This window comes from Candoia aspera, chromosome 6 (assembly GCF_035149785.1).
Source record: "Candoia aspera isolate rCanAsp1 chromosome 6, rCanAsp1.hap2, whole genome shotgun sequence".
In the NCBI taxonomy this organism is placed as follows: Eukaryota; Metazoa; Chordata; class Lepidosauria; order Squamata; family Boidae; genus Candoia; species Candoia aspera.
In genome coordinates, this window is record NC_086158.1 from 67,502,215 (window position 1) to 67,528,922 (window position 26,708).

The 26,708-nt window shown below is 36.6% G+C and overlaps 1 protein-coding gene across 3 annotated transcripts in view; it reads left to right on the forward strand.

Moving 5' to 3' along the window:
• MGMT (O-6-methylguanine-DNA methyltransferase) overlaps window positions 1-26,708 on the forward strand; it is a 220,730-nt gene that overhangs the window by 158,292 nt on the left and 35,730 nt on the right. For 2 of the 3 annotated variants that reach the window (XM_063307348.1, XM_063307349.1), the window contains exon 3: window positions 4,573-4,733. In XM_063307348.1, the coding sequence (XP_063163418.1) occupies window positions 4,573-4,733 (161 nt within the window). The remainder of the gene's footprint in view (window positions 1-4,572; window positions 4,734-26,708) is intronic. The other variant, XM_063307350.1, reaches the window with a different exon arrangement.

The window sequence follows — 26,708 nt, forward strand, 5'->3', positions numbered from 1 at the left end:
ACATTAAGGGTTATAGTGAATATTTTAAAGATTCTTCAATATATATTCAAATTAAATATTTTGGTAAAAAATTAAGAAATATCTGTAAAAATTAAATACATTTTAAAAATCTTTCATCTGTTTCAGTTTCCAAACTCTCTTTGAAATATGTATGAAATTTTTTATTTTCAAAAATCCTTATATTAACATATAGATGTGTGTCTTTTTTATAAAATTAATTTAAAATTAGGCCAACCCCCATGTGCCTCTAATTAAACTTTTGGAAAAACTATTCTTATTCAGTGATTTCACTGTGAAGAACAAACACAACATAGACATAAGGCTATCTGAACACTTTATTCGCTACATTTAGAATATTAATAACATTCTTCCCAGAAGTTGTCACATCAAGTAAAAGATCTTTATTCCAGATTGTCTTTTGGGGCCAAATTGAGACTGGATGCATGTATTTAATAAATTGTAGTCTCAAGTAGTCATTTTTGTAAATAATTAGCTTCAGTGGAAGAATAAGTTAGCATATTGTATGCATCTAATGTTGCAAATGTACATACTGCAAACTTTCCTATTAATCAACAGTCAAGCACTGTAAGTTGGGTCTCATACATAATGAATTGTGCTTAAGCCTCCTGGGTTTCATTGATAGAAAAATAAGAGAAAACACAAGTGTAGTAAGCTTTTGAATAAAATTTAACTAGATTGCTCTGCATCCTGTAATTGTTTTGGAATCATCAGGGAATAGACAATTCATCTGCAATTTTGGTGGTAGTTTTGCCTTCATCTATCAAAGAATGCTATTTAAATGACATAAGCTGTTGAAATCACAACTTTTTAAAAAAAATCCACATAGAATGTTAATAATATCTGTTTTATGTATTTTTTTCCTTCTGCCATCATTAGGAATGTTGTGTATTTGTGTAGAGAATATTTTCATGTCATTTTTAAGTATTACAATGCTTATTTTTATTTTTTATCTTCTTTTTGTAAACTGCTCTGAAAATATGATTAGGAGATGGTAAATAGTCTCATAATAAATATTATTCAAACTCATCTGAGAAATTTAGTATGTGTACATTTAAAGGTAACAAGATTGTGTAATACTTGCTCCCTGGTTTAGGTAGCTGACACTGAATAGACTATGAAAGGTTGAAATTGTAGAGGGACAGTGTGTTAATTCTCTGTGTTAAGTAATACTGTATTTCAGGTTTGGTTTTTGCTTATTTAGGTATCAGTCAGAGCCATGAAAGATCAAACGGCTCCTTGGAGTTGGGGCTCTGAGGAAGTTGCTTTTCTTGAGATCTATTTAGAGCTTTGTATAGGTAAAGGTAAAGGTTTCCCTTGACGTAAAGTCCAGTCGAATCCGACTCTAGGGGGCGGTGCTCATCTCCGTTTCTAAGCCTTGGAGCCGGCGTTGTCATAGACACTTCCGGGTCATGTGGCCAGCATGACGACTCGGAACGCCGTTACCTTCCCGCCGAAGCGGTACCTATTGATCTACTCACATTTGCATGTTTTCGAACATCTAATAAGATCTCATTCTCTAAGCACCTTCCCTCAACCTGATGCCTTGCCAATGCACTGGGGCTACAATTAACAGACTTCCCAGTAAACATGTCCAATATAGAACAGCACTCCACAACACAATGCCCTTCAGATCTCTGGGAAGTACAACTTGCCTACAGAAGAATCTGGGCTGCTAATCTAGATGTGCACCTGCACTTCCCCCACAATTGTGTCTTGCAGTCCTGGATCATGAACTGTCTTTGTTAGACTGTAATATATAGTATCAGTCTTATTTCTCCCCATTAGTCTACTGTTTTGATCTCATCAACTTTGATATTCTGGGAAGGATTCTGCCTTCACAAAGCCAAGATAGCTGGCTAATCTTAGGAAGATTCTAATGTCATTTGAAGATTAGTTCTCAGGAAATAGATTATATGCATACAAGTATGGTTGAAGGTTCTATGATTTATCATCCAAAGTGATAATTACTGACAGATTGTGAAGCTTTTCAGAAGGAGGACTAAAGCTTTGAAGAACAGTATTTTATGTCAAAATACCAATCCATTAAAAAAAAAACATGAACTCAGGCAGCACAATTCATTAATATTTATCCCCTGCAATTAAAACTTACCTTTCATCATAACTTACTTCTTTCTGACTTTTCCTTACAGTATATGAAGGTGGTTGGGATAATTATCCTAATTGATTCCCAGGCTATGTAATGTACTTCCTAATGAGATATGTTTGTCTCCCATTGTCCCAGGATTTAGGAACAGAGTAAAAATACAGGTCTTTCACAAAGCTTTTAATTGTTAATTAGTTAATAACTGGTTTTAATTTTAATTTTGGTTTTAATTGTATTAATTTTGTTTTGTGGTATAGTTTGTATTTTTTTAATTGTTGGAAATCACTATGAACTTTGGAATAAACAGAAATGTAGGGTATACATTCATTATTAAATAAATAAAAATATTTCAATTGCAACCAGTAAAAAAAGCAAGAGAGAGAAATAAGAATACAATTTTATGTAACGACATTTTTTTAAAAACACAAAAAGGACATATTTATGTGAATACCAATTAATACAAACTTGCACACATTTGTTAATGTGGATTTCAAAATTTGCTATCACTTGCATACAAACTAAAAGTATCTTCTCTCCCTTCCACAAGAAGGGGGGATCATCTAGCCACTTTAACAAAGGATAATAGTGTGATTCTACAATTTTCTAAAATCCAAAATGGAGCATCTCCCTTGCCAACATTGTGCTAAAAACATGCCTGCTCAAAATTGTCTCTTTGCATACTTTGCTGTAGCAGCAGTTCCTATGATTGGCATGTGAAAATTACCTTTTCCTAGTTGGTTAAGGTCCTGTATGCTCTCTGGGTAAAGAGAAAATCAGCAGGTTTTTAGATTTCAGTACAAGACAAGGAATCATTATTTGGATTCTCTGCTGACTGGGGAAGTCCCAGGAATTTTTGAGCAACCTACTGCTGCTTGATAATGATTTGAACTTACAGGCTCCAGCATTTTAAGTCCAGACTAAGGTTGGACATTGGGTGGAAGATGAAAAGTAGATATAATAAACTATTTTTCATTTAGCTGAAATGTTTTAGGTGTTTTAATGTATCACAATACTCCTCTTAATGGAAGATAATACATGACTGTTGCCAAAAAAAACACACACCCTTTGCTAGCTTATCAATCATGAATGAGTATCCAAATCTAGAAAATCATTAGGGTGGAGACATATTATAAAAGCATGTATGAATTAAATGAGTTGAGATATTAAGTGTAAATTTAAAATACTCATTTAAGTGACTACTGCAGTATAGAAATTCTGCAGATGCTTCTTTAAAGTGGAGAAATGCACAAGATTGCAGGCAGAATTTTAATCAAGTACTGGTGGGCTGAAGAGACATCTGAATTCTCCAGAGAGGTGGTACATTAAACCCAAGCAATTCTATGGATACATATTCCCAGTAAGAAACACAGTTATATAATACAATAGCTGGGATAAGAAAAAGGAGATCAGTTCAAATAATCCAGCAAGAATCTCTAAACTATGTGGTAAATTGAAGTGCATGATCGATTGCACACAGTTTTGTCCTCAGAGCTCAGTTTTACAAGGAGGAAGGCCTTTGAAATCAATGGGACAAGATACTTACGAAACTAAGATACCTGGGTAGGTGGGTGGGAATTTCAACTGACTTCTTTGAAAAACAACTTTTTAATTGTTTTAGCAACCTCTATTTTTTCTGCTGCAAATCTATGAATTTCAAAGTGGAGAACGTGATTTAAAGCAATGATTTAAATCCTTTTTTTTTTCTGGGAGATTTAAATCAATCCACTCTGCTTGACATTTCCCCCAACTATTGACATATTCCTTGCATAAATAAATATATCACATTTTCCATTTGTATGCTACTGAGAGCCTAACCAAAAAAGAGAAGTAGAATTTTCAGAGAAAATGATCACTTCATTATACTTGGCAATGCACAGCAAAATTTCCTTGTCCTTTTGTCTGTTTTCTGCTTCGTGGTGTTCCTTGCTTCAAGTTTCATTCAAGCGAAGTCAAGCCACGTGTTCCATGGCACATAGTTGGCTTTCCATATGTATAATAGTTTTATTCAGACATGTTGCTGGGTGCACTTAGGGAATCCTATTTTTCCGTTGCTCTTCAGTGTTTGCGCCTGCGTAAAGATGGATGGGAAATATTTTCCCTCTTTCTAAACTGTATGCCTGGACGTTTGCTGACTTTGAAAATATGATAAGGAGATATTTCAGCTCCCCAGGCTTGAATAAAATATTAAACCTAAAGGAGGTTTGTGTGACCTATTCACCAGAGATGGAAACTGAAGTGCTTTATTCCAATTTTCTTTTCCTAATTTTCTTTTTGTTTCTTCATGTTTATTTCTCTCTATCCCCACCCTTCACTTTTGTATTTGGATTTTTGCCCTGCCTGCAGTTTCTTTTGTATAATGATCCTGCTTTGTTGTAGAATGTTTAAACAACTCTTTTATAGTGAAACTATGCAATTTTAAAATGAATGCCACTCTGTTTCTCTTTCAGTACAGTGGAGGCCTCAATATCTTGTGAAATATGTGAAACCACAGGGGAAATGAAGGAACCACTGAAACAATGTATAGCTTGGCTTCAAGCTTATTTCACTGAGCCCCAGATGATGCTGAAACTTCCAGTGCCTCCTTTTCACCACCAGCTCCTAGAACAAGGTCTGTACATCTCGTAGTATCATATTTGGCATTTCTTATATCATGAATGCAATGTTGTTGTTGTTGTTCTAAGGTCTGTTCTTAGCTTTTGTGTACACGCTAGAGCTTAAAATCTGCAAAAAAGTCATTGTTTTATTTCATTGATATTAAAATCAAATATAGTGGAGATCTATATGGGTCTGGGAGACCATGAGTTCTAGTCTCACCTTAGGCACAAAGCCACCTGAGTGACATTGGGCCAGTCACTTTCTCTCAGCTCTATGAAGGAGGCAATGGCAAACCACTTCTGAAAAACCTTGCCAAGAAAACTGCAAGGAGTTGTCCAGGCAGTCTCGAAGAATCAGACACAATTGAACGGATATAAGATATATACTGTATATATTCATATGCATAGATATAGATGTCTGCTCACCAATAAGTTAATGCTGCTTGCTTGAACTTCTAAAACAGTATTTCTCAATCTCAGCAGCTTTAAAATGCATGGATTTCAACTCCCACTATTCCTCAGTCCACACATCCTAAAGTTCCTGAGAATGAGAAACAATGTTCTAAAAGAATGCTTCATTGGGATTCAGTTAACTGTCACAGTCACCAGATCTTCATTTTATTGACAACAGTTTAATTATCATCTGGAAGAAACTGCATGCAGTAAAATAGAGTTTCAAGTTCTAGGTTTCTAAAAGGTGTTATTAGTTTCTATTGTTGTTGTTGTTGTTTCTATTGATAAAATTGAATGTGAGAGTAGTAGGGATCTTTCTTCTTCTGCCACAGGACACCAAGGAGAATAACCTCCAATGACAAGCAACATGGTCCTTAAGATCCTAGAGATACAGCAAATGTACTGGGGAAAAAAGGAAAAAATTAAAAAGATTTATTTTAAGCAGATTAATACTTACTGGTATCAATGGCTTAAACTAAAAATAAGTTTAATTGAATTTCAGATTAAACTCTGCATATATGGTTTTTTTTCCTCATTTGGAACTCTAGAAGAATGCTTAAGGAAAACACCATTTTATTTCTCTTGCACCTGAGCATGATAAAATTCATATACTGAACCATATAATTAGATGTATTGGCAGAATTATTAGAATGTAGATCACTGATACACATATCAAAAATATTTTAGGAATTTTCACTAGAGATGGCCAGAGTCCTCCGGCTCCATTTATTAATTTGCTGTCCTGTGGGTTGGCTGTCCCTGGCATGCGGTTCTTAAACTTTCCAGTTTTGCAGTGATCATTTCAATAACTATGTTGGAAATGGCTATGTAATTTGTTCTTGCTGCAGTTTTGTTCCTTTCATTGCGGGGAATGATTTTTTCCTCTTCAAAATGGGCAGTGCTAATATACTGTCCTATGTACTAGGACATGTACAATGTACGAGCTTTTGTTTTACATATACGTTGGTGAATATCATTGCATTTGGATCCTTTTTTGCATTCTATTGCTCACCAAAATACATATTTAATTTGCACCCATATTCAGATGTGGATTTATTTGTCAGCTGCTTTGAATAATAAATGTTGATGTATGTTCAGAACTGCATCCCCATCCATTTTGACTTTGGTATTTTTCTGTAAAATTGACAAAGCTTTCCTTGGCTACTGCTCTATCAAAATATAAATGAAGCAAATGTGATGAATCTATTGTCAATTTGTTGTTGCTATTTACTTGATAAAAACCCCTTTGTAGTTGCAGTCCTAACCATATATACGAAGGAACAAATTGACTGAAATTAATGGGATTGCTTTACCTTTATTTACTAAATTGTTCCTATATGCAGTTGTTAAAAGACAGGGTAGAAATATCTCAAATTATAGCCTCCTTGGCATTTGATCCCTACCAAGCTTTTCAGATATAAATATTTAAGAATAAGAAACAACGCAGAGCTGGGGGATTATGGAACTCAGGTTTTGGAAATAGGGATCTTATGTACTGCAGTGATATTTTAACAGACACTAGAAGATTTACAGGAGAGAAAAATAGGTAGAACAGGTTGTTCCCTGACTAGGCAGAAATTTTAGCCCTCTAGCTTTTATTCTTGCACAGAGATAGAATGAAGAAACTATGAAAGGTAAAGAGAGTCAGTGTGGCACAGTGAATAAGGTGTTGGAGTAGCACCAGGGAAACCCACATTCAAGTCCACCCTCTGTCCCTGTGTTACTTTGGACCACTCACGCTCTCAGCCCAGCCCACTTCCAACGGTCATTGTTTTGGAGGAAAATGGGAGGAAGGAACACTATGTACACAGCCTTGAGCTACTGAACAAAAAGCAGGGTATAGATCAAATAAATAAAATTACCACAGGGCAAAATGTTCTTCATGCAGCTCCGAATTCCAGGTAGATAGTAATTCCGTGTCATATTGAAATGTTACATTATCTGATTGTTCACTGTTGGATTTTACAGATTTTTGACCTGGTCCAGCAGACTCTTCTTTAATTAGTCCAATATTACACATATGAATTATAATTAATAATCCTTTTAGTGGGATAGAATCGGTAATAACGCTTTAAGGTAATCTGATAGGAATGCTTGACAAGCCTTCTTTTAGGGGAACTGCTTTCCCAGGGAATTTGGAACCTTGGGACACCTTTTCCAGGAGACTTGCTTCTCTCTCTGGTGAAGGATGGGCAGTTTGAATACCTGGTCCCATCAGGCTTTTAGCCTCATGGACATTTCATTTCAAGCTTCTTATCATTTTGTTTGTTATATTGTTAATGGCTGCCTCATATTTATTCTTTATTCATGATTTATTTTTATTTCTTTTTTATGTGGGACATTTTAAATACTTCTTTAGTTAGAAAAAAGCTATAATGAAAGATTTCTAAAAAAAACACTACTTGGTTACCTTGCTTCTAAATACCATGTAGCATCATTGTTAAGAGAGTTTAGATCTGCATGTTACTTGTATGTTCTAGTGTAGCAGTCAACATCTGCTTCAGCATCCATCACGCTACCTTTCTGATTTAATTTTCTGTTTTTTTTCCTTAAAAAATTAGTGGTTCAAGCCGGTGTCCAGCATCTATCTGAGCTACACTGTGAGGAATTTCAGAAGTTGCTTGTAAATAAAATTGCCTGGACTTGGGCTGGAGTTGGGGCCAGTTTGAGCATTATTGCACCTAGGATCTCCACCAATAATCTCCACCAATATGTAATAATATTCATTAAGTAACTTCTGCAATTCCACCCGATGGAATGGATAAGTTTCTTGGATCTGTGCATGCCACGACTTATATCTTGGAGGCCTCCCAAGTCTGGCTTTTGGGAGATTTCATCTTGCCAATGATTACTGAGATCACTATTACTTCTTGTTTGCAGGCTGAGTTCTTTTCCCCCTTAAAGCAGGCAGCAATGAGGCCATTCCTTGAGAGACTATGTTTGGACCATGTTGATTTGATCAACTTCTGGCCAGTGTACTGTATTCCATAGATAAGCTGATCAAGAAGGCAGTGACTGTGCTGCTTCTGGAGCTCTGAAATGAGACCAATTAACTTGATCCTTTTAGTCTGGGATTATACATTGATTTGACATGTGATCCCCATGATGGTTAATCAATTCCAAGAGAGAGATGGGGAGTACAACATTTTTTAAAAAATTATTATGAATTTTATGAAGTTTGAAAAGAAAGATAAACGCTACAAAAAAACAAAAAAACTACAAAGAAAAGAGAAGAAAAACTAAAAAGGTGTGAAAACTCAAAAGAAAAAATGTTTTCAACATTACAACTGACTTTTAACAGCAAGGATATACAAAACTTTTCCATAATCAATCTCTTACTCTGTATTAAACCAAAATCATATTATTTCTATAAATCATTTCCCTTTAGCACATTATAAAAATCACAGGGAGTACAGTTACTCCCTCCCCTTATATTAAAAGAAAAGAAAAAATATAAACCTCCTAAACAACTTCCCCCCCAAAAGATAACACTTATCTAATTATTCCCTTCCTACTACTACTCTATACATTTCTGTCTACTATAATAAAAATCAAACTAAAAAGCACATAAATTGTCTGTCATTATACTAAATAATACAACAGTTTTAATAATCTTAATCTTAAGAAACCTCAAAAAGAAAAGCAATTCAAAACAATTACCTTAAATCAAATTCTTAAAACTATCCAAATAGACATTTTAATACCCTAATAATATTAATCCATATCCTTAAAAACAAATAACATCAGTCAAACCCTAAAAGGGTTCCAGATAAACATTCTTTAACCCTTATCCCACTTCAAAATAAAGCATTTACATATCCCCACAATGTGCACAGAGCTTTTCTCTTAAAAAAAAAAAGCAAACAGCCCAACTGCCCTCCCTCAAAAATTCCAACTTCTCTTCAGAAAACCTCCCATACATAATGACCCCTTCTTTTTCATGGCATTTCACCAAAAAGTCAATATTACTTATTGCTTGCAGTTCCCTTCATCCATTAAATTTCTCCAACTCCACTATCCAATCTTCATCCAACATTTCAAAAGAAATCCCAATCTCAGAATAAACATTTCTATCACTGTTGAATTCCTCAATTTCATCCGCTACATCCCCAACCAGAGAAAACATTTTAGAGCTCATATTTTCCACAATGTCCTGAATGTCATGTATAAAAACTTGATAGGAGTGAGAAAAGATGTATTTAAAATCTCGATGGAAGTCAGAAAAAAATCTGTTTAAAATCCTCCATGTCTCATGCAGTAAATTTTGGCATCCCCTAGGAGCTTAACTGGCAAAATTCGAAGATAAGGAAAAGTTCTGGAGTGTATTTACACAAATAAAAGTGAGATAAGCAGACAGTTCCCAAGGGAAAGTAGAGACAAAAAGCTGAAGGTTTAAATAAGCTGATTCAATGTATGGGAAAATGCTAATATCTTCAAATTTAATACTGAAATAATAACAGGAAGACAATTGTTTACTCTCAATCCTCCTTTATATTTGGAAGGAAAATGAATTCCAAAACTTAAAAAAGAATTTTTTGAAAAGTAATCCCAAAAATAATGATAAGCACCAAAAGAGCCAGCTTTCTCCTTGCTGTAGAAAGCCTCTCTTAGGGTACGCATACTTAAAAAAAAATATAAATTTGGTGATTTAGAAATGGGGTGGCTGGTCTTAGTATCCCTTTAAGGCTACAGAGCAGCTTGGAAAATGGTGACATCCCGGCCTCCCAGCTAGCTCTTACCAGTCGAACATGAGATGCTGTTTGCAATCTTCTGGCTGCAAGCAGCTGTCGAGAGGACAGATGGGGTGATTCCAGGTGTTTTCCTTTATCCAGAGAATATTCCTGGGCTTCAGGAAAACCTGCCTGAGCCCGAAAAAAATTTGCTGCATTGTCAGTTCTGCCCACTAAGACCGCGGGCACAGCTGCTCAGTCCACCATGTCCCCACTGGAAGACAAGAGATGGGGAGTACAACTTTGTTGAAACTCCTAGCCATTTCAGAAGTTAAAACAGGAATAGGCAATGTGAGGTGCTAAGCCCTTTTGCACCTGCCAGTGCCTTTTCTGGCTGCAGTGCTGAAATAGCATATTGTGATCAATTTAGGAAGTTAATATGTAAAATATGTAGCATGTCCTGGAATAACCTATCCATAGATTTGTTTGGCCTTTCTTTTTCTTTAATCCTATTCCCCAAACAGAAGATCCTGAGTCTATCTTCATGTGTGACCCTGATCATTTTGCAATCTTGTATTTTGACACCCCCACCCCCCAAAGAAGTGCATCTCCCAATTACCTAAAGACTATGCATCTCTTTAATAGAATGAAAATAAATGAAGTAATATCTGCCTGAGATTAACTTGTTGCTTTCACTAAAAAAGAGTCAAGGGAATCCTTATAACATGAAATGCAGAACATTTGGATCACTGAGCCCTTACTCTGATATTTCAGTGTTCAGGTAAACTTCTTGCATTAAATGTATTTTTATTTGGAAGAAATTCATTTCATAGAAGTACAGATTGTAATACTTAGTGATCTTTTATTGCGGAGGTCCCATGGAGTTCCAAAGAAGTATTTTTTTCTTTCCATTTCTCTCTGATGTTAGAATTTACACTGAAAGCAGGCAGACATATTTTATAGCTGGAAAAAGAAGTGTAGAATAAGAGTGCTAATCATTATTTTGATGACAATGGTAAATAGTTGCAAAGATCAGCATTTTTTTTAATTACACAGTTCCATATTTTCTATCATCCACACATATATGTTTTAGCAGTTACAGATCAGCCACAGTTGATATAATATAAAAAAATATAAAGACAAATATCAGCCATGTCAAACAAAATTACAATACAGTCCATGCAGAATCCAGTCAGATCTCTAGAGTTCTGGGTTCTGATCAGCTAAGAGATATTATTACTGTGATGTGTTTCGTGCTCAATGTGATATGCCTAGCATTCTCATGATATGGGAATGCTAGGCATATCATATACCCTGGAAATCCTTATAGAATGTGCAGTGCAAGATCACAGAGACCTTCTTCTAGGGAGATACTAGTGAATTTAAAAGCACCAGTGACAGCACTACAGCATGTGAAAAAGTAGATGTTCTTCTCCTGTTCTTAAATGTGATGTTATAAAGCTATGAAGCTGAGGCCAACATATCTTCAGCCCTCACGGGAACGGAGAGGACACCTAGCTCTGATTCAGTATCCTTCATCAATTAAGGAAAAGTTGGCCTTTGTAAAATCCCATTGGGATCATCATCATCATCATCATCATCATCATCGGTATCAGGCCACAGTAACTTAGAGCACAATATAATTTTTCCCATGAGACCTGAAAATTTTCTTGGGGTAAAAATTAATTTGTGTCAATAGTTGACATACTATACCCAAACAAAAGCATTAACAGACACCAGCTTGATTCCATATACCCATTACATCAAATTTGGGCCACATTGGAATGTTAGAAAAATATCCCTTAAGCATTCAGTCTGAAGATTTTCTTGTGGTCTAAGAGCTTGGGAGGCACAGGCCTGGAATTATATAATAGCCTGTATGAATCCTTTGAAAGAGGTACTTGCAACATGTGGATTCTATTCTAGACTCAAAAATTTTGTAAATAAGTAACTGTCAGGGCCCAGCTGGATACATTGTCTTTCTCAGAAGATGAGCAAGCAGAGGGCAATTTGAAGCCAAAGAACCAAGCACCAGTATTAGTCAAGAAATAACAGATTCAGCCCGTGTAATTCATGATCCTGATATGAAGGATTCTGACCTACAACTGAAAATAAGGCTCCCTAGCCCTCAGGATGTCAGGATATCAGTCTAGAATCCAGAAGACTGTGAGTTCTAGTCCCGCCTTAGGCCTGAAAGCTGGCTGGGTGACTTTGGGCCAGTCACTCTTTCTCAGCCCAGCTCACCTCACAAGGTTGTTGTTGCGGGGAAGATAGGAGGAGGAAGGAGTATTGGGTATGTTCACCGCCTTGAGTTATTTATAGAAATAATAAAGGTGGGACTAAAAAATCTAAAAAGAATAATGAAAGAAAGGATTATTTTGCAAACAGGAGAAGACTTTTTATCAGAGAAGAAAATGTAAATTTTAATTGAGGAAAATATGAGCAAACAAGCTGAATTCAGTGATGAGGGGCTGGGTCCTGGAATCAGGATTGCCATCCAGGATTGTATCCAGAGGCCATCTTCCTCAGTAAAATGAGAGTAGTATTTTTTCAGACCAGCTTGTTTGTTAAAGAAATGAAAACAAAATTAGGTACCAAAAAGACTTTTTTCTTCTTGTGACTAATAGCAGCCCTCAAGCAAGTTGGTTACTCCAGTACAGAGCAGTCACCTCAGAATTAGACCTCTTGGAAGTCTAAGTTTTTCTTTGCTGTGTTGTTCAGTCAGGTCACAGTGCAAAAGGTGCCTAGACCTCTAATTTAGAGAAATGACTTCCTAGCTGTGCCTTAATTTATGTTCCTGGGGATATGTTATCCACCAGACCTCTTGTCCACAATCACAAGATCTGCTAACAGGTCTTTTTCGCTGCATTTCTTTCTTATCTTTATGTCCATCCCACTAGCAGTTATTCAATATGAAATTCAAAGGTGAATAATTCTTCTCGTGCTGCTGGCAAAGTATGTACATACAGTGTATGCAAAAGTAGAGAAAACATTTAGGGTTTGAGAGTGCTATTCTCTGTTGACTTTTTAAAAACAGCCTTCCTCCAACATTCAGAGCCAACTTTTGAATTTGCAGACTTGTGCAGAGACATTACCTACCCTCTGAATAGTGGGATTTCAGAGATGTGAATGGCAGGAAGGAACATATATTTTTGGCAGGTGGTTTCATTCACACTCATCCCCAGCATTCATTTCACCATAGTGGAAGAGTGGAGAACTTGTGCCTGCTCAGATGTCATTAAACTAAAAATCTCAGCAGCCTCATGAATCATCTGGAGGGCCACATTGCACTCCCATGCCTCTGTATGATGCATGTAATACCTGTAAGTTGTGATTTTTCATCCAGTGTTTCCTACCCAAAAAGATTGTAATGTTCCTGTGTATGCATGAAGTTCCATTATTTATTTATTTTTATTGCCTTCTTCAGGATTGGTGGTTTTATTGTTTTATTACATGTTTTTATTCAGCATGTTTTACTCCACTTTGGGACAATCAGCAGCAGCAGCAGCATCTGTAAGCCACATAAGATCATATCCTGCAAAAGAAGATGCAGCTGCAGTGAATAAAGGCAAGCAAGCTCTTCTCAAGGAGGCCCTTCACAAAGACGTCCTTCACACGGAAACAGTTAAAATAATAATTCTCATTCCTTCCCAGTCCCACCAAAAATATCATTAAGAAGTCACATTACTTTTTAAAATTTAGATATTTATCTTTAAAAAGTTGTTAAAATAACATGCAGCTGTTCTGATAGGTGTATCTTATTGATATATATTGTTGTTGTAAGTATCTAGTCTGAATTATTAGTCTTGACATGATTTCTCTCCACATTATGGAAACACAATACACTTTCCTTAGTTATATATATATATCATCTCCAAGTTAAACAGAGGAGGAGTTAGTTAAGGTGGCTAAAGGCAATTCAAAATGACAGCAGAGCTCAATGTAATTGAACAGAGTAAAAAAGGACAAGCTGTCTCTTTACTTGCTGCATCATTTCTGTTGAAATTTGGCTATCGGTAAGCTAGTGGTAGGATTTTTCTTCAACCCAATCCCTTTTTAGCTCTGCAGTTATCTGTTGAGCCATTTATTTGAGAACAGTCTTTAATGAAATCCTGGCATATGAATAATAAGATGAATACTTCCCCTAGGATTTTTTGCCAGTGAACCCTGGAAAATAGTCAGAATGCATTTCCAGCTAAAAGCACTTGGTATCTAGCAAAGTATTGACATGGATCAGGGAGATTGTGGGGCCAAGGAAGAAAATAAAACTGCATAGTGGCCCAACTAAAGCAACTTGTGCTGGAATCTGTTTAAAATAATGGTTTTTAAAAATCTATTTTTTAAGTGTAGGAAACAACTTAATACAATCTTGATCACAGCAGTATCTTCCATCTTAACGGTGACTATGATGGAGAAGACTAGAGAACCAGCTAGTTTGCCTCAAAATATAGAACAAAATTTCCCCTGTGGTTTTGTTTTTGTTTTGTGTTGTTTCATTCTGTTTAGAAGAACACTTGCCCATAAAAATAGAAGGGCAGGGGTCAAATGTTCCCTAGATCTTTGTTTTATTTTTACTGCTGAAACAGTGTGACATGTAAATGTTCTAAGAGTAGTAGAGCTACAGTTTTCAGAGTGTGCTTTCTAAACATAATATTACAATTCAATGGAAAAATATAACTATTGACTCAAAGAAACTACAGTAAATACACTTTTGAACACACAAAAATACTGAACTAAGTAAAGTGTGATTAGGGTTGTTACAAGCCATCATATTTTCTCCTTATTTGAACTATAGCTTAAGAATGGTTGAACTTCACAAGATACTGGTACTGATTGAAGCTGGAAGGTTTTAAACCTTCAGATGCCAATTTATTGATTTTGACTTGCTACCAACTCGTGCACTCAAATTAAGTGGGAAAGAAATAGCTGATAGGGAAAAAATGCAATTCTTTAGAGCTTGAAGTCCAGTGAACTACTTTTCAGGGGCAGTAGAAATCTAGGTTTATTGCTTTCCAAAGCTACCTGTGGAAAAAGTGAGGGAGGAAAAAAAGAACTGATCAAAAGAGCAGGGAGAAATAGAAGACACCCATGAATTTAAAGACTTGGTCTAGACTGTCAGATGTCTTGAATCAATACAGAGAGGTCACTGCATGGCAAGCATGAACAGTTTACATAGCAGGAAACTGATAACTACTGTACATCTCGGTGATCTGTAACGTGAAGAGAAAAGGAAACCCTTGAAATTGGAAGAAACAGGAGGAAATCAGAAGCAAAAGCTGACCCATGATTTAATTGCAGTGCCTTGCAAAAGTAGTTCTTCGACATTGAAAAAAATGAAATACAAATATATCTTGAAAGATTGATTCCTGGAACAGAGTAGGTTTAGTGTTCTCAGTTAGGGGCACAGAGTCAGTTTGAGTTGGGCAGCATCCAAATTGTATAAAATAAAATAATCAAATAAATCAAATAAGTCTATCAGTGCTCCTGGAGAATAAAAGTTGTTGCTTTTTTACCTGTTCATTTTGCCATTTCCTCCTGTTGAAAACAGAAGTACAAAAAACTGTCTTACATTGGGTATTCCTAAATTCAAAAGGCAAGTTTGGAGAGTAGGTTGAAATGCTGACCATATTTGGAGCTACAGAGTAAAGTTTCTGGATGTGTTACTATGTTCACCTTTTTTCCAGATGTGGTACTAGTAGGTTTTTGAGTTGGTTATGCCCTGACATTACTCGCAAGTGAACAAACTGTAGTTTTATAAATACCTTAACATTATTTTAAACAGAGTATTTCATTTATGAAATGATTATTTATATTCATCCCAGCATGTCAGCTTCTTCTATTCCTTCTATACTATCAGTATCTCTTCTGCCATACAGAATATGCCATATGCCCCAAACAATTCAAAATTCTTATTTATTAAACCAATTTGGGCTGCTTATGCATAGAATTGTAAAATATACCCTTTTTAAAATAACCAGTTCCACTGAATCCTAACCTTGCCAAGCCTGTCACTTGGTATTCCCACACTGCTACAATTCATTGTAATAAATTCCTTTTGTTAAATTGGTGCTAAGGAGTATTATTTATTAGTTGGGCTTGGGGCAGGGAGGAGAATCGACATACTTGGGGTTGGCTAGTGCCCTAAAGTGCCCCTCCTACATAATGATGGAAGGGATCATAGCCATCTGGATTTTATGAGCTGGGGTAGTTAAGAAATCATTTTAGTTTTAGTTTCAATGCTAGTTTATTAGAATTTTATTGTATATTTATTCGAATTTTTATTGTATATTTATTCTGTATTGTAAACCGCCCAGAGTCCCTCCATTTGGAGGAGATGGGCAGTGACAAATTTGATAAATAAATAAATAAATTAGTGATAAGCGCCATTAAAATTAGGGGGTATCAACTTATTCTAAATCTGCAGCTGTACAGTGTGGAGGAAAACTATTTAGCCAGATTTCTAAGTTCGCTTAATGGCATATGCTTACAAGTTTATCCAATGTACATGACATTGATATAGCACTATTCAAAAAAGATTTTGATAAAGTCTTTGATCATTAGAGTCAGGAAGGTTGAGACATCCAAGCAAGCAAGAAAGAAAAATTAATACAGATAGGCAACTTTAGGTAAAAAGTCAGCTGTGGAGTGATCAAGGGGTTGCAAGATCTATTTGCCCCTGACAGAATCTGCCAACTTGGGGACTGTAACTCATATACATTCATTTATTTTCTATTTTGATAAAATTCATATTATAAGAAAAATCACTCTGAATTTCCCTCATGATGAAATCAGTGTTTCAAGTAACCAATTTTTCGAAGTATCAGTGGTGGTGACATTAGCCTATAGAAACCGAATGGTGCTTCCCTCACAGTATTGATTTACTTGGTTTCATGTCATTTTTATGAATGCATATGCTGTATATGGAGTCCTTGGTGCTCTATGAATGATGTTCAGATGAGCACTTGCACACTGCAGCAACCCAGAACACCAGAAAAAGGAAAAAGATCATCTGTACAGCATCTTCCAACAAAATGGATACCCGCTCAACTTTATCAAAAAGTGCCTCACCACCCAACCCACTACAACCCAACCAATAGAAACTATGAAAAGGATAACACTGCCATACATCAGAAACATCTCAGAAACCACCAACAGACTGTTACAACCGCATGGCATCACCGTAGCACATAAACCAACTAAAACTCTTCAAAATATATTAAGTAACCCAAAAGATCCAATAGCCCAAGAAGAAAAAACAGGAGTAATTTACAACACACAGTGCAAAGACTGTAACAGCCACTATGTAGGACAGACAGGCAGAAGACTAGCAGAGTGCATCCACGAACACCAACTAGCAGTCAGAAGACACGAGGAGAACTCCTTAATCTCACAACACATGGACAGACTCAACCATGGTTTCAACTGGGAAACTGTGAGCATCCTAAACCAAGCCAAAGCCAAAAACGCCAGAGAATTCCTGGAAGGCTGGCACTCAGACAAAGCAGCCATCAACAGACACATAGAGGTAAACAACATTTACATACCATTCAAAAGAGACAATAGAAAAGCCAAAAGACCAGTACACTCCCTTGCCAGCAATCAACACCCAGATATGCAAAAATCAACACTAGGATTAAGCCCAGATAAACCATCAAACGGTACAATACACTCTAATCAAGGAACTATTAACTCAGTCAATCAACCAAGCAGCAAACAACAGCCCAATCAAAGAACTCCCAAGGAGAGAACAACACTCCTACCAACACAACCAGGGCAAGCCACGGTATATAAACAGGGAGCAAGGCCCACTCCCTCTTCGCACTGAAGATGTTGCCTAGTCTGGCAATGAAACGTCTGCAAGAAAACAACAAGGCTCAGAGAGCACCAAGGACTCCACAGTTCAACCCTGAGCTACAAATATTTGCTTCGATTGATATGCTGTATATGTTTTAATATATGTTGGTCTGGCCTCAGATCATAAAGCAATAAATAAATAGACAAACAAAACATCCTGTGAATAGTGTTCCTGATTGCAAATTTAAAAAAACTTTCAAAAATTCAACTACTGGCTCTTAACTACAACTTGGTGTCCCTGAAGATGAATCATTTTTTTTTTTGGTTTTTTAGGGTTTTTGACATTTCACTATTAAAAATAAATGTTTTAAAACCCTTATAAACGGCATGCAGCAACAACATTTTCTCTCATGCTTATCTTTATATTGTGTTTGTTTTTCTCAGTTCATTTCAAAAGAAAACTTCGTTAATTGAGCATATATTCCACAAGTTGCTGATATTATTTGATCAATAGGCCCAAACTTTAAAATAGGAATTAACTGGAAATTCCTCACAATAATGACACCTTGTGTTTCCCTGATGTCTCCTGCCTTTAGGATTGTACTTAATCTGCTTTTCCCATGCATCACACAGGATTAGAGTTGAGGATTATATCCAAAGCAATTGTTGATCCCGATTTTCAAGACTCAATAAATCCTTGGAAAAGGAGATGGCACTGATTTCTCCTACTTATCCTTTCTATGATCACTTACCTCATTCAGAAATTTGCTGCTGCTTTGTTTATGAACCTTGTTCTGTGGTCAAAGAAAGAGAAGATCTCACTAATCTAGTTTTTGAGGGATTAAATTAATTTCTGGTTGTTTTCTTGACCGTTGTTCCAGTTTTGCATGCCAAAATGTTTTTGTCCACTAGCGAGTCCTGCAATCACAAGGATATCTTTTGAATGCTTTTTACAAGATATATCTGTGCAATATTCATGTCACTGAATTGTTCAGTTATAGTCAGGCAATTGAGTTGTTAGTTAATAAAAGTCTGCAGAACCTGTGTTGGGCAAAAACTTTTTGGACATGAGATTTTATCACTAGTGGAGGGCACAAAAGGAACAAGAGCCCTTTTCTAAAAGAAAGGGAACTCATGGGGTCAGATCAGTCTGTAGAAAACACCTGAAGCCCCCTTGTATGTGAGATAAAATGTTAATTAAATCTTGAGCTTGGATATACTCCCAGGAGACCAAATCTCTGCCTCTACAGCTATTTCCCCTGACAAATATATCTTGGTAGCTAGCAAGCAAAAATTAGTCAAAGATTAAAGTGCTGTTTTTGTCTGTCTGTTTTTTGGTCCTGTAGGGTAAATTAGTGGCAGTAGTTACTTCCTGACAGTTAAAAAGACAGGCTGTGCTCCCTATCATAAAATAACCACCTAGACCAAGATATATGTCACCATTGTGCTGTAGCTCTATGCTAGGACACGATATTAATCAAAACAGACAGTCAAACCAAAGGATTCTATCAATTGGAAATAGAAAATCATGAGTAAGAAAATAATTCCCCCAAAAACTTCAGTGGCAAACATTTACGCTGCAGGAACTTTGTTTGCCTGACTTATGGAATCAGAGGTAACTAGCCCCTCCCGTAAGTATGTTCATCCTTCCTCCCACAAGATGTCACTTGCAGATGTACTAGTTCAAATCATTGTAATTTTCCTCATTACACCATAGTTCCAAAGATTATAATAAACTCCTCTGATTCAAAACCTAGAACTCTTAGATCCTCACCATAAAGATTTTTTTTTCTGAAAGAGAAAGGCTTTTTTAAAAAAACAGGATGTTTTGTTTTGTTTTGTTTTGTTTTGATCATTTCCAAGATCTGGTTTTATTGCCATTTAGTCCCACTCCACCAGAAAAAAAGCATGAGTCTTAACCTGCTTGCTTGGGACATGCAGCTCTAAGCACAGATGCAGAGTACTTCCATGACTTCAGAGAATACAGTAGGCTCTTCCAGAATCCAAACCTGACTCAGATGTGGTGCAAGGGAACACTTTCTGTGCAAGCCTGACTTTATTCTGGCAGACAAAGTGCTGCTGTTGGTTTGGTGAAATGGCTGCAAAATGAGCACCTTAAGGAACTGGAGCCAAGCAGGTGTAGCTGCAATGATTTAGTCTGGGCTTTGAGAGTAGCCTTGTAGTATACTTATAAGCAAGGAAGACGAATTAAACTTTTCTTCAGAAGATGATAGTTCTACTGAAAAAGTGTGATAAACCACAATTACATAGCTAGTTATAAGACTTCTCATACAAAGAGGGAGGCAGAAGCATGAGCCACAGTGCTATGCCTATGTAGTGTCTAACTTCAGAGCAGGAAAGGCAAAGTGGGAAGTAGGACAGGGCAGGACAGAAGAAAAGTTTAGAAAACAGGAAGGAAGCTGTTCATTACCTCTATTCCTATCAGAAACAGGAACACAGGAGCTCTGGAGTTCAAGAATGTTCAGAAGCACAGACTTAGAAGAGTGTGCCCTGTCCAAAACAGAAAGAAAAGGCTAGCGGGTGATGATTTCTTCCATGGATTTTTACAGTGGTGGGGCCTTCTTCATAGCTCTTAATGCCAAATCACTAGGCATTCAGTGAGATGGAAAGATTACTTATTTCTTTACTGAAGTACTTATACCACCTATTCACCAAATTAAGCAAAGGTAAGAGAGGATTCTCAAGAAACTCCATGAAAGGTAGCTAGCAGTTGAAATCACTTTGTCATCCATGCCACTGGATCATTTGGGGAAGAAACTACACTTTGACTAGTCCTGTGCAGCAAGCTTTTGTTAGCTTTCCTTTCCCTTTTTTCTCACACCAGCAGCTGGAAAAATCATCTAGCACAAAAGGAAACATGAAAAAGTATAGTTAAAAATAGAACCAGAACATATTATTCTGGCAAGAGTAGATATTAGAGAAGTTACTTTTTTTTTAATTGCCAGGAAGAATCCTTCTGAAGCATAGTTAACCACAGGAAAAGGCCTTTCGCAGCATCTTTATTAAGATATATAAAAATTCTTCCTCTATCTAGATTGCAGCCCAGTCAACAGAAGACATTTCAGAAGTATACAGAGTACCCACCAGGATCTAATTTCTTTGTGAACAAATAAAACAGTGGTCACTGTTGACCTTTTCAAGGGATTCCTTTGCATGTAAATCTCAACAGTCAAGGAAAGATGAGTGGCTTCTCTTTTCTCTATATCCTATTGTGGCATTAGTAAAAGAGCCAGTTTTCATGGGTACAGCACGATTGTCTGCAGTGGGAACCCTTCACACATAAACTGAAAGCTACGTGAGTTGGATAATGCATGGTTCCAGCTCATGTGTGAAATGTGAAACAAGGGAGAAACATGGGTGATGGGATTTTCGGTGATATATCATCAACACAAACTTAGAGGGAAGAGGCTTACTTCCCCTCACATGTTGAAATATACACACAAAGGTATTGGTTGAATAGAGTGATGCACAGATGCTTTAATGTTGTTTCTGAATGAGAAGCTAGGGTGCTGCAGAGCAAAGTGCCGGCATCCTATTTAGCATCCCAGTGGTTTTACTGAATTGTGAATTTGTTCAGTGCCCAGAAAAAAAAAAGGTCAGCATAGGTAGAAGAGGCTGACCTGGGCATGGGGTACGACCTTCCTAGTTTGCCTTATAATAAGCTTTGTGACTGACCATTCCTGCCATGAAAGCCATTTACTGAACAGGCAACACTATGCCCATGGTAGCCATTGAGTCCCTATAATTTTCTCTCAAATGTCAAATGTACCCAATAGGCCCAAAGCACCCTACCACTACACTTCAGAATGTGCTTCTGCTGAAATGGCTTTCTGAGTACTGGTTGCTGTAGGCTAATCTGATGTTTTGCATTTAGGAAGTTACATAAAACTTACTCTTTCTTTTTTTCAGTGTTCTGAAAAATCATTTTCCTTATATTTTGTTTTCAGCTGTCACCATCGATGGGCAAGGGAGACTTATGTAGGCCATGAAGTGAGGAGGACCTTCAGCATAGTATCTCTTGGCTTTGTGACTTTTGGGCTTGATTTTGTTTTCCTGGTTAGTCATTTCCGTGCAACTGCTGCTCCACAAGACTTTGCTTAGACAAGCTGAATGGTGAAGAATCCCTATATATCTATCCTCTTTTTTTTTACAACTTGAGTGGCTTAACACCAGCTCCTAACCTGTATGTTTCAAGGGGAGATATACTCCACAGTATAAAGGAAGATTCCAGATTTAATATATCAATTTGGACATGAACTTCCAATTGTCCATTAAATTGGAAAGTCCATCATCATGTCAACCTGTGGCATTGGCAGGATGATGTCGTCATGCAAAGGATGCAAATTACCTCATTTGCATAATGACACCAATTTAAATAAAGCTTTTGGAGGGTAGGAAGCCCAAGCTCCTCCAGAGGGTGGTGGTTGGCGGACTAGTATAGCTTGGTTGGATTACTTAGTCAGAAGCTCAGCCTTTGGAAGAAGATGTGAAAGAAAGGCACAAGAGGAGGAAAACAGAGCTCCTTCCTTGATTTGATTTAATACCTACTTGTACTCTCACCCACCTTTTTTTGACATAGCTATAGGTCATTGTTAAGAGGCTCCCCTTTTCTAAGAATCTGAACGCTGATACCAATGGTTCCAGCATCAAAACTGTTTAAAGGAATGTTAGTTAGCATATCCAGTTATTTTAGCTAATAGTAACTGTTCTAGAACAAGGATGGGGGAAGGCAGCTCATTTGAAAGTTAGCCTACATTCTGTTAGTGCTGTGTTGAAAGCTTTTTCTGTCCTTCCTAGAACCAGACCCTCACAGCAGCTGCTCTCCCACTACTCCAAGCCCAGCAAGGCTGCAGGTTCTCTACTGGTGTAGCATCTTCCTTTTATCTTGTACATCCTTGGGCTTCCAGTCGGTTATGAACTGGCTGAACAGTTCCAGGGTTCCAACTTTCGAAAAGATCTCCCTCACTGACAAAGAAGACCAGATTTAGCAGCTCAGAGAAGCTGGGTGGCTGGATTAACTATGGAGGCAGCAAGTGGGGACAACAGTGGTGCTTCGTACAATGATGTCATTACACAACTGACATACATCACAACAGAATTTAGTCTGTTGCATGTGAATTCCATTGCAGTGGCATTTCACTGTACTTTGCTTTAAAATATTCATAATAATTTCATTTTGATCTTTCTATTTTCTTCCAACTTTAAATCAACAGAAGTAACTTTACTGATCCAGACATTCATACGTATATAGTGTAATTTATTATTTTCATCCATTTTGTACAAATCGTTTTAAAAAATGAATTAAGATAAAGTCTTGAATGCAAAGTTTCTCTGCAACCCGGCATGTCCTTTTCCAACATTCATCTAGATCATTTTGCCAAATATGACTAATGGCCAGTATATTTTATATTTTAAAAAAAAGACTCTAAGCTACAAAAGCATACTTCTCCCTGAAAATGTGCATCTAATCCTTTTTTCTGGATAAAATATGCAAGAACTAACATAAATGGCATACTGACTTTTTTTTTCCCCATGAATTGGATCTTTGATGTTCAAGAGAAGCCTGTTGTTAAAGAACATCCCTAGAAGGCTGTAGAAACTGTTTCTCTTTATGACAAATGTAAAATAGTTAGCTGAATATGTTGGTGTCATTAGTTTGTGAATCGCATCCTTAAAAATAACGGTGGAGGAGCCAAATCGGTTTAAAAGAAGATAACGAAATGGTTTAAGCTACTTAGGTTGAATGCCAATTATATTTTAATATTCAACGGAGCATATTTTACTAAGAAAAAAGGCAGCGTTGGCGCATGCATAACTCATTGGCAGCATCGGCCAGCTGTGCCACTCTTCTCTTCGAATCACTTTGTGCATTTTAGTAGCATGGTAATTTAGTAGAGAACTACCTGAGTGATGGCATTTTCAATGAGCAGGTAATCTACAGAGAATTTTTATATGGTTATGAGTTCTGCACTTCAGCCTGGCAACACAAAAATACATCAAGACCAATTACGGTATCAACTTTCAGCGTGATACCCTTGCCACGCAAGTGCATGTATTTCTGCCCCAGGCATTTCAAATTGCATCTAATTTGAAATCTTTGGGGTTTTAATTAAATTTTAGAATATATGGAATTCTTCATTAGTACCTGCTCTGAATAGCAGATTATACTTCTCAGTCTCTCGTTACAGAAGTAGGCTGTGGTAAATAGGATGTTCAAGCACTGATCATTTGTGGTGCCTGAATATTGGGAACAGAAATAGGGAGATGCAAAATAATATCAAAAAGATTATTAGTCCAGTGAGGGAATCTTGATTTGTATTTTAATGGAATTTTACATTTTTCTTAATGATTTGCAAATTATCCCGATTATAAGATACATTAAGGTTTTCATTTTAACGGTGAGACAACCATTAGCAAAAAAAATTTAAAAACTGCTTTTCAGGGTAGTTCCCTCCAGCAGATAAATATTGAAACCATTAACACCTTTTGATGTAATACGGCAGTTTAAGCCTATACAGGAATGGTTGTAGCCTTTTATATGCATGACCACTTTGCTTCCAGTTCACAATTGTCTTTACATGGGTGAACAATAAATGTAACTGAACCTATCATTACTTTCAGATAACTAAGGAAAATAAACACCTCTTTAAATCATTAATATTACATATGCTTCAATAAACATCTTAGACTTAGTACTCATGCACAGTCTAACGAAGGTTTAATTTTTTATAGGGCACAGTTTATAATCTTTAAAAGATCTATGATTATTTATTGAAGAAAAGTTAAGTCAGATCAAGATGCCATTTTGTCCTGAGGTTGCAGAAATAATTTGATACATACAGTAAATTAGGATCCTGCAGTTTTTCTACGATTTCTCATTCAAACAGTTGAAAAATACTTGCTTCAGAAATATTTCAAAACAAGAGAATTTTGAAATATTTCTCCTGGTTAGAGTGTTACACAGTTACATTAACACTTATTGGCTGTCTTGCAATGCAGCACATATGAATCCTCTGTCTTTCTACATTTCAGTTAAATCCCAAGGAAAATGTAGTGGTATGTGGGAAAGACCTTGGGAGACTGGGCAGAGAGATGCTGCCAAGGGAATGGTCAGATAAGAGACAGCATAGTCCACAGCTGGATAGTGGATGGGGCAAGAGGCTCAGAAGAGACCCTCCCTAGTTTCTCGGGCTGTAAAGGAGAAGAAGGGGAGAGTTGTACTTTCAGACTTGCAAGATTCTGTCAATGTAGCTTTACAATAAAGTAGAATTAGTTCATCTGATTGTGATTCCTATCTGGTTTACCCCATGAGGCTGATATCAGTCCCTGTCTCCTTTACAGCCCAAGAAAATAGGGAGGGTCTCTTCTGAGCCTCTCGCCCGACCCACTATCCAGCTATGGGTTATGTTATCTCTTATCTGACTGTTCTCTTGGCAGCATCTCTTTGCCCAGTCTCCCAAGGTCTTTCCCACATACCATTACAGGAAGAAATCTTAAGCAAATTCCTTCCATTGGTGTTTTGTTTGTTTTTATTTTGTTTTTTTCAATGACACTACTACTATCCCTACTAAAGACAAAAAAATGTCTCCTTCCCCTGCAGGAACCTGGAGAAATCATCCATCCAATTTCTCTTCCAACAAATTTAGTGGAAAATCTCAAAAGCTCTTTGCAACTATCTCTAACGTAACCCTGATGCTGCTTTCTGGAGATACTCATCCTTTACTGCATCTTCGCTTGTCTTTTGAAAAAATGAAGAATTGTACTGATTCACAAAGTAGTTCTACATAACCTTAGGGGTTCAATGTTAAGTAATAATGCAGTGCTGTTAGCTTATAAACTATAATTTAAAGTATGTTAGAAGTAGAAAAAACATCCACAGCTTTTCCCATCAAAATTACCATATTTGGGGTTCCATAATGATTATATAGCTATATGTCATTGTTAAGAGGCTCCCCTTTTCTAAGAATCTTAATGTTAATACCAACAGTTCTGGCATCAAAGCCATTTCAAATAATGTCATTTAGCATATCCAGTTATTTTGGCTAAATAATAACTGTTATAGAACAAGGATGGGGGAAGGCAGCTCATTTGCAAGTTGGCCTACATTCAATAGTGTTGTCTTGAAACTGTCTTCTGATTGTGTTTGTATTTGTTTTTATTTTTATGACTCATTCAATCTGAAGGAAAATATATCTCAGGAATAAGAGAGTTTAGGTGAAATTTTCAAGTGTGGAATCCATCCACTTAATTTAATTACAAGAAGTCCAAGGTTTCCTGGGTCATTTCTCCTGCAGTTTGTAGCTTCCCTGTGACCTCAGTGTTGATTCCTCCTTGAATCTTTTTCAGATTAGCATTAGTACAGGTTGACAGCAAAGGTGAAATAAAGTTTTGCGTAGTCCAGCATCAAACTTCTATGTGCACATTGATGATAATATAAAAGAAATAAGGTTAGACATGTAATCCATTTTTTTTAAATCCCAAAATGTTTACCAGGAAAGTAATGTCTTTGGACTACACTAGTCTGCAACTTTTCCTGGTCCTCAAAACTCTTCCTTGAGCAAAGTATTACCAAACCTGATGAAAGAATGACATTTGGTTGACCTTATAATGGTAGTGCTTTAACTGTCTTGAAATTGGTTGCTACAATTTATTACAGAAGTTAACAATGAAACAAGTAATTTGGTTAAAAAATAGGATTAGGCTTTTTTTTTTATTTTCTCCTTGAGGACACATGGGTGAAACAGGGCAGCCAAACTTAAAAAGAAGAAAAGATACCATGGTCCTCTGATGCATTAACACACTACAAATATAATGACTAGATCTGTTTGTAATTCATAGAATGGGGAAAATATTATTTATTTTTCTGTATGGAAATGTCTGAAAAAATCAGCAAAATATCTCTCAAAAATAGACTTGTTTCTAATTCAGTGAGGAAAAATTATGGAGCTGCTGAGCCATGTTTTCCAATGAATGAGTTCTGGAGGTCCAGGAACATTGGCTCTGCCCACTGATTCATATGTATGAGTTGACTTACACAAAAATGCCTTTTTT